Source organism: Prionailurus viverrinus, chromosome B3, assembly GCF_022837055.1.
Source record: "Prionailurus viverrinus isolate Anna chromosome B3, UM_Priviv_1.0, whole genome shotgun sequence".
NCBI classification, from domain to species: domain Eukaryota; kingdom Metazoa; phylum Chordata; class Mammalia; order Carnivora; family Felidae; genus Prionailurus; species Prionailurus viverrinus.
Window position 1 is genome coordinate 66,597,936 of NC_062566.1, and position 9,162 is coordinate 66,607,097.

The following is a 9,162-nucleotide window of genomic DNA, read 5'->3' on the forward strand; positions in this document are numbered from 1 at the left end:
GAAACTTTTTTCCTTAAAAATAGACTGTTTTTTTCTTTATATAAATATAATATGATTATCATTCCACAGTTTGACAAAAGAAACTGCTGAAGCTCTTGACAATGATAGCTAATGATAATAAATTTGGATATAATTGTTAATAATAATATATTATCATATCATATAATATTTATTGAGAGCCAGGCTCTATTTTAAATGATTCCATATAGTGAGTCATTTAATCTCAAACACTCTATAATATAGATATGATTATTAAGATCATCTCCAGTTAAAATTGGAAAAACAGATAACGCAAATAACAGATACTCAAATAACAATTTGAGTAACTTGACCATACTCACTCAATCAATACAGAATGCAGACAAGCTTGGAATTTTAAGAAATGCTCATGTGGACACATTTATTCTAGATCTAGCTCCTTTTCCTACTTTTAAGTATAATTTTCCTATATTCTTTATAACAGAACTCAAAAGGAATTTATTGCACTATGCCATCTCCCATTCAGGAATTATTTCTAAACTTTACACATAACTTTCCTCAGGGCAACTTTCATCTCCTTATTCCTGAGGCTGTAGATCAGAGGGTTTAAAAGTGGAGTTGCAATTGAGTATAACATGGTCAAGAACTTCTGCATACCAGGCTGATTGGCTGCCCCTGGGCTTACATACATCACCATGACTGAGCCATAAAATAGGGACACCACTATCAGGTGGGAGGCACACGTGGAGAAGGCTTTTTTCCTACCTGAACCTTCGGGAACCTGAACCACAGCTCGAAGGACCAGTGTGTAGGACACAAGGATATAGAACAAAGTGATGAATGTTATCACAGCACTGAAAATGCTACAAGTCAGAGTTGTCTTGGGGACAGGTAAACATGATATGGCCAGCATTGCCCCAAGATCACACAGGTAGTGGTCAATGACGTTTGAACCACAAAATGGAACTTGGGAGATAAGTACGGCTGGGGTCACCAACCAGAGAAAGCCACCCACCCAGCAAGCAGACACAAGGGTTCCACAGACTTTCCCAGTCATTATGGTAGAATAGTGCAGTGGGTGGCAGATGGCAACATACCTATCTAATGCCATGAGGGCCAGAAAGAAGAGTTCTGTAGCACAAAGAGAGAGGAAGATGTAGAACTGTAAGATGCAGCCATTATAAGAGATGGTCTTGGTCTTGGACAGGAAGTTGAACAACATGTTGGGTACATTGGAACTGATGTAGCAGATCTCCAGGAAAGAGAAGTTGGCCAATAAAGTATACATAGGGGTGTGGAGTTGCTGGTTCCACCACACAGCACAGATAATAGCACTGTTGCCCAACAAGGTCAAGATGTAGATGACAGAGAACAAAACAAAAAGGAGAACTTCTACTTCTTGACTACACGAGAAACCCAGGAGGCTGAATTCATGAATGACAGCAGTGACATTATTGTTAGGCAAAACATACATTTCTTTGCAACCTAGAATGTGCACAGATGTAATCAGAACTACATAATAAGAATCTCCTATTTTATTCAGCCCTCCATACCTCAACTTCTCATCAGAACCAGGCAGTATTTTAAGTAGAGAAAAAATGGAATATTAATATTTAGTCAACATGAAGAATTTGTATCAAAATAGCTCTGTTATAAGACAAATAGAAAAAACACCACTGGTAATGCTACTTTAAATATTACTTTACTTTAAATGTTTTCTCTAGAGCTTTTTCTTCCAATTTTAGCCTATACACTTCAACTGCTCACTTTATTTAACTCAAGTATAGCTAATAAGCTTTAGGAAGGAATTTATGCCCTCAAACTGCACTGAAATATTTTATTGCCAACATATCATTTCAATCAACATCACAAGATCCATAAATTCTCCCTATTTATCTACATTATTATAGAAGCTTGGTACATCACAATAAAAATACACATCCATAAATGAATACATTAATTCATTAATTACTTTCCATTAAAGACTTGCATCCCCAGATGATTCTAGTGTGACAAAAACAATGCTCGGCTTTTGAGAACTACTATTTTACCATATGGGTGCCAGAGAAGTTTGAATTCAGGGAAGATTGTTTTAGAAGATTTGAATGGAGAGCAATGAAAGTAAAATATAGAGCTTAGACTACTGACTTAGAAGCACAGTATGTAAGATAAAAGAGGGTTCATAAATAACTGAATGATAATTCAGCAATTCCCAGTGTAACTTAGGAATGTAGCATGTACTTTAAAAACAATTAAATTAATTTATTTTAATTTCATTCAAATTATCCAATGTGGAATCCCTTTTATTCATGTTAGCTATATAGTATTTCAGTCCCTTTGCAAAATTTGCCAGTTTACTATTTTTTAAAATGATATCACATACTTTACTTTTTAGTTGAAACAGGTTTTCCACCCATTTTTATTTTCTATGTATTTTATATTATTTTCCCTCAATTTTCATTTTAAATATATAGAGTTTAGTGAAAAAACAAAAAGCTTGACACCTTAATGTTTTCTAAGTAGAAAGTCAAAGTGTTTAAGAATGAGGTGTCATGCAAACTGGTGCAGCTGCTCTAGAAAACAGTGGGGAGGTTCGTCAAAAAATTAAAAATAGAACTGCTCTATGACCCAGCAATAGCACTGCTAGGAATTTACCCAAGGGGAGAGGGGAAAGTGAGTGATGGCCATTGAGGAGGGCACTTGTTGGGATGAACACTGGGTGTTGTATGGAAACCAATTTGACAATAAATTATATTCTTTAAAAAATGAGCTAAACTTAAAAAAAAAATAATGAGGTGTCAGTTTTACCATAATTAGAAATGGGTTCTTTTTAGTTTTAAAGGAAAATAAAGAGTCAGAATTCAGAAAGACTTAACTGAAATCCTAGCCCTTTTTAATATAAGATTTATGACCTGCGACAAGTGACTTTCTCTTTCTCTGAGTTTCAATTTCTTTATCTGCAAAATCAGGGTAATAGTACCTACTGTTAACAAAATATAATCATGTTCATGAAGCACCTAACACAGTGCTTACCATAAAGTAAATGTTCAGTGTGGAAGGGCTCATTTTATTGCCATTTTATTTATTTATTACCATAAGCAAAATATGAGCTGGTTCTTCCTAAAAAGTATTTGTTTGAACCTAAAAAGAAAAAGAATATTCAGGTTTCATACACATTCTTCTCCTTTTGCATATTCAATCTTAGGAATGATATAAGATTAATGCACTTCCATGTCACTAACATTTGAAAACATGTTCTAAAATTGCATTTGGACCTCAGAATAAATCTCTCGATAAAAATATTATACCTTCATTACAGAATGGCCCAAAGAAGCCCAATTTGATCATTGCAATCACTTTAAATACTCCTTACTCCTTGAATTGAGCCCCTTTTGACATTATTCTATACAATTTTCCTTTCTCTGATTCCAACTTGTTGGCTTATATTCTGCTTTCAGTCCCTTTCACACAACACTTCAACTACAGATTTTGTTACAGATTTTCGTGGGTTTCCCGAAATGAACGATTATTAGGAAAATTCTTCTTGGGGGGAAAATCCATTTTAATTAAACTTATGAGTCCAGGCACAACTCTCTCCTCTACTGACTTACATATGTGAAAGCTGGGAGGGCAGAAGTGAAATTGTGTCCCTAGGTCTGGACTGATAAAACTTTTTTTTTTTTATCCAGAGAAAAACTTCAAGATTTTAGAAATATTCAATAGTTTCCTGTGTCAAAGGGTAATAAATCAAAGAGACAAGACTTGAACCCAGGTTTGTATGATCCCAAAGTCCATGATCAATATAACCCAAATAGATTGCTAGGTAAAGAAGCATAGAGAGAGTTTGATCAAATAGTAATATCAGGAGGTCTGTCCCCTCCTCTGCCTGCTACAGGATACTGCATCGCCTGTGATCTCCCCTCTCACTCTGACCTAAGACGAATAGGAACTAGTAACATGGAACATCCTCCCACCACCCTGTCCCATCTCAGCATCTTTTTCAGCATCCACCTGGATGAGCATGTTTTAAGCAAAGCAAACAATAAGCAGGACAGAACACTATGTAATACAAAAGACCCTGATCACTGAGGTGATTGTGATTATAAGAAAAAAACAGCAAGGTGATTTGGAGAGAGTGGAAAGCAATTTGGAGTGATTGTGGAGAAAGTTACCATACTGAAGCTCTGTTACAAGGTGGATAAATATAAATGACCAGAGGAGATAATAAAATTATGAGACCTGTCAAAGAAGGCTGAGTTTTTCATAATACAAATGACTAAAACTTGGTTTAGAAATTTTTAAGAGGCAATAAGACCCTTAAGCTTGAAACATGTGAAAAATTTCACCAGGATTTGTTTTCTTGTATGTGAGGAATTTTACAGAGAGTAATGTTCATTTTCACAGGAATTCTATCAAAGAGAAAACTCATGGTGCCCATCCCATCTGGCCACTTTGCATAGGTGATATATCATCTGGTGAAACTCTCAATTAAGTGACTTCCTAAAGACATCTATCTATTCATTCATTTAGCACATATATATTAGTCATCCATTGTGTGGAAGATAAAATAAAATAGGGATTCATTAACACTCACTCTAGTGAGATATGTCTAACCTCCAGTGAAATCCAAGGGTCCCACCTGCAGGAGAAAGTATCAGTTTCTAGCATTCAACTACTTCTGGCTCTGACAGGATTATTATTTAAGGAAAGGATATCTCTTTGTCTCTCCTCACTTCAGTTTGTTTGCTTTATCCTGAGGACCCACCCAAAAGGAACACTGGGAGATGTCCTAATTGCTCTCTAGGGCACAATTTTTTTTTTTTTTTTTTTTTTTGTGGGTCATGAGAAGGAGGCAGCTTGGATGCACAATTTCTGACTTGCTGGAAGTATATACCTGCTGTCTTCTTAGACTTCTTGAGGAACATTTAGAACCTAAAAAGCTTCACTCTATCCACTGTGGAAGCTTCTCTAAGAACCACTGAGTCAGATAAGAACAGATACAATTTGGTCAGATCAATTTCCTCTTACACTCACAAAATGGCATTTTAAATTATTATCACAACAGATAAGATACAAAGACATAAGCAATATATTCCATAGCAGGTACCCCTCCTTTCTTCCTTTTCTTGACCTTTTGGTGACTCAACTGGTTGTCGATTTTCAGAGTGAAATAAATGATACCATAGCTATTTCCAGTATTTTAGGCTTTGTGATAAAGATTGATGTCTAAGACATTAATGAAAGAAATTAAAGCAGATACAAGTAAATGGAAAGATATTCTAAGTTCATGGATTAGAAGTATTAATATTGTTAAAATGTCCCTACTACCCAAAGCAATCTACAAATTCAATAAGATTCCTATCAAAATTCCAATCGTATTTTTCACAGACTGAGAAAAAACAATCATAAAACTTATATGGAACCATAGAAATGGGAGACTGAGTGGCTCAGTCAGTTAGGTGTTCAACTTCAGGTCAGGTCATGATCTCACAGTATGAGGGTCTGAGTCCCATCAGGCTCTGAGCTGTCAGCACAGAGCCTGCTTCCTATCATCTGTCTGTCTCTGTCTCTGTCTCTGTCTCTGTCTCTGTCTCTCTTTCTCTCTCTGTCTCTCTCTCAAAAATAAACATTAAGAAAAAAATTTTTAATTATTAAAAAAATAAAACACAGAAGACTCCAAAGAAATCTTGAGAAATAAAAACAAATCTAGAGGTATCAAAATCTTCTGATATCAAACGAATTTACAAAACTATAGTAATAACAATAGTATGGTATTGCCACGAAAACAGGTGCATAGACCAATGGAACAACTCAGGAGCCCAGAAATGAACCCATGCATTTATGGTTAACTATATTTGACAAGGGGGCCAAGAATACTCATTGGAGAAAAGACAGTCTCTTCAATAAATAGTGCTGGGAAAACTGGATATTCACATATAAAAGAATGAAATTAGACCTCTATCTTATACAACTCACAAAAATTAACTTGAAATGAGTTAAAGACGTAACTGCAAGATCTGAAACCATAAAATTCCTTAAAAAAAATAAAGAAGGCCTTTGACATATATCTTGGCAATGACTTTTTTAATAAACACACAAAGCACAAGCAACAAAAAAAACCAACAAGTGGGACTATATCAAATTAAAAGTCTTCTTCACAGTAAAAGAAATAACCAATATAATGAAAAGACAAACTATAGAATGAGAAAAAAATGTTTGCAAACCATGTAACTGATAAGTGGTTAATATCCAATATATATAAAGAATTTATACAACTCCACAGCTAAATAAATAAATAAATAAATAAATAAATAAATAAATAAATAAATAAAAGTAACAGACCAGGATAGAGATTTTTTCCAAAGAAGACATACAGATTAATTTAAAAAAAAAAAAAAAAGAAGAAGAAGACATACAGAAGGCCAACAGACACATAAAAAGATGCTCAACATTACTCATCATTAGGAAAATGCAGATCTGAACTACAATGGGATAGATATCACCTCACACCTGTCAGGATGGCTATCATCAAAAAGACAAGAGATAGCAAATCCTGGCAAGGGTTTGGAGAAAAGGGAACCTTTGAGCATGGTTAATGTGACTGTATATTGGTACAGCCAGTGTGGGAAACAGTATGGAGGTTCCTCAAAAAATTAAAAATAGAACTATCATACGATTCAGCAATTCCACTTCTGGGAATATAGCTGAAGGAAACAAAAACACTATATTGAAGAGATAACTGCACAACCCTGTTTAAAGCAGCATTATTTACAATAGCCAAAACATAGAAACAACCTAAGTGTCCATCATTGGATAAATGGATAAAGTAGTTGTGGCATATATATACAATGGAGTATTACTCAACTATTTAAAAGCAGGGAACCCTGCCATTTGCAACAGAATGGATGGGCTTTGAGGGCATTATGCTAAGTGAAATAAGTCAGATAAAGACAAATACTGCATAATCTTACTTATAGGTACAATCTTAAAAAAAAAAAACTCAGAACATGTGATCAGATTTGTGATTATCAGAGGCAGGGAATAGGTGAAGAGGAAATTGGATAAAGGTGGTCAAAACGTACAAATTTCCAGTTAAAAGATAAATAGTAGGGATGAAATGTACAATATAATAACTATAGTTAACACTGTCCTATAATATATATAAAAGTTGTTAAGAGAGTAAATCCTAAGAGTTCACATAGCAAGAGAATTTTTTTCTTATTTTTGTATCTATATGAGATGATGGATGGTAACTAAACTTACTGTGGTAATCATTTCACAATATATGTAAATCAAATCATTATGCTGTATATCATAAGCTTATACAGTGTTGTATGTTAATTATATCTCAATAAAACTGGATAAAAATGACAAAATTAGAAGCCAAAAAAAATGCAACTATAAAAATGAGACATGAATGTTTTTCTTCAATCAATATAGAGATAATATTTTTAATACCATCCATATCCAATAAGGATTCCAGAAGATGGCATCCTCATCAACACATCTTTTGAGAATATATTTTGCAAGGTGATTTGGCAATATGTGTTGTGAGCATTAAATTATATAAATCCTTTTTTAAAATGTATTTCTTTTGAGAAAGAAAGTGCACAAGCACACATGGCAAGGGAGTAGGGGAAGGGCAGAGAGCGTGGAGCCCTACACAGGGCTGAACCCACAAACCAAACCCTGAGATCATGACCTGAGCCAAAAGCAAGACTCAGACACTTAAACACCGAGACACCCAGGCACCCCAAATTATATATATCTTTTAAAAACTATATATATCTTTTGACATAATTTTCTTTGAAACAATCTATTCCAGGGAAATATTCTAAAACTCTAAGCAAACATTAAAACCCAAAGATTTTTATTGCATTATTTTAAGATTGGAAAATTCAAAATAGCCTAAATACACTCAGGAAATGTTATAAAAATAACACTCACTATTATGTAGCATTTAAGAGTTTTAATTACATTTTAAAAATGCTTATATAAGCAGGATACTAATTATAAATGCTATATGACCTCATATGTATAAAGAAAAAATTTTAGAACAAAACAGAGCAGAGGAAATATGCCAAATTTTTATCTGAATTTATGTCTACTTGATAAAATTATTAGTAATTTTATAGCTCTTTAGACTCTTCTGAATCTTCCAAATTTTTATTTAAACACATATTACTTTAGTAGTCAGAATTTTTTAAAATTGCAACAGAGTGTTGCAAAGATTAAATAAAATAACATTTTTATAAGATTTTGTCACATTGCCTGGCATGAAATGAGTTATCAGTAAGCATTGTTTTCCTTCCCTCCCAAGTGATGATGCAGGGTAAATAGGTTAGTATTTAAAAACTCGGGCTCTGTTCTCAGAGACTAACTAAATTCAGATATTGGCATTCCCATTTATTAGATGAAAAAACCTTGAACAAATTAATACATGTTGGATTCTTATGGGAGTTAAATGAACTTATTCAAAAAAGTTACTCATTTTACTGCCTTGCACAAAGGAAGCTTTCAATAAATATCAACTGCTAATATTTGATGGCAAAGGAAATGGGAAGGTACAGGCTTGGATTGACTTTTGGATTCAGGTAATGAATTTAAAAATGAATAATCGAAATAGGTGTCCCTTTAATCTGAGAAAGAGGCTCAGAACTGCATGTCAAATGGACAGTGCAAACAGATGGAGTAGACTCACTGGTCCAATACGAGAAAAGGAATATCAGACATTTGGAAAAAGAATCATCAAAACATGGGTCCTTGGGGTAATGTTCATCCAGCTGAGGGAATCTCAGCAAAGAATCCCTTTAGGGAAGCTGGCTTTGGCCCAGCAATAGTTTCACGGGACAAGTGGAGAAGCCAAGTTTTCATTCTCATCACTGCTGGGAGGGGAAAATACTCATTTTTTCCAACTTCAAAAAAAAAATTTCCCCAAATGCACTGAAATTGAAAGCTCAAGGGATAGAACTCAGATCCAGGTTAAGGCTTATCTGCAGACTCTGTTTCCTATTCTCAATCAGTTCTTGAATCAATTCCTTCAACAAAGGGCTGGTGCCTATACTGCATGATTGTGGGACAGAGAAAAATATGTGTTATATTTTGAGTGTGGAAATCTGAGTTTGAGAAACTACATTTCTAGTTGAATATGAAACCATTACTTTCAAAAGTTGTCAACTGTAA

General features: G+C 34.2%; 1 protein-coding gene across 1 annotated transcript; it reads right to left on the reverse strand.

The window, feature by feature from the left end:
* Positions 1 to 514: 514 nt before the first annotated feature.
* On the reverse strand, positions 515 to 1,453 carry LOC125168088 (olfactory receptor 11H6-like). Its single transcript, XM_047863040.1, has one exon. It carries the CDS (start codon positions 1,451 to 1,453, stop codon positions 515 to 517), a length of 939 nt encoding a protein of 312 aa, XP_047718996.1.
* Positions 1,454 to 9,162: the final 7,709 nt, after the last annotated feature.

What these genes read in the sequence shown, in the direction of transcription:
- LOC125168088 (XM_047863040.1), bottom strand. Translation starts at nt 1,453, where the DNA reads ATGTATGTTTTGCCTAACAATAATGTCACTGCTGTCATTCATGAATTC.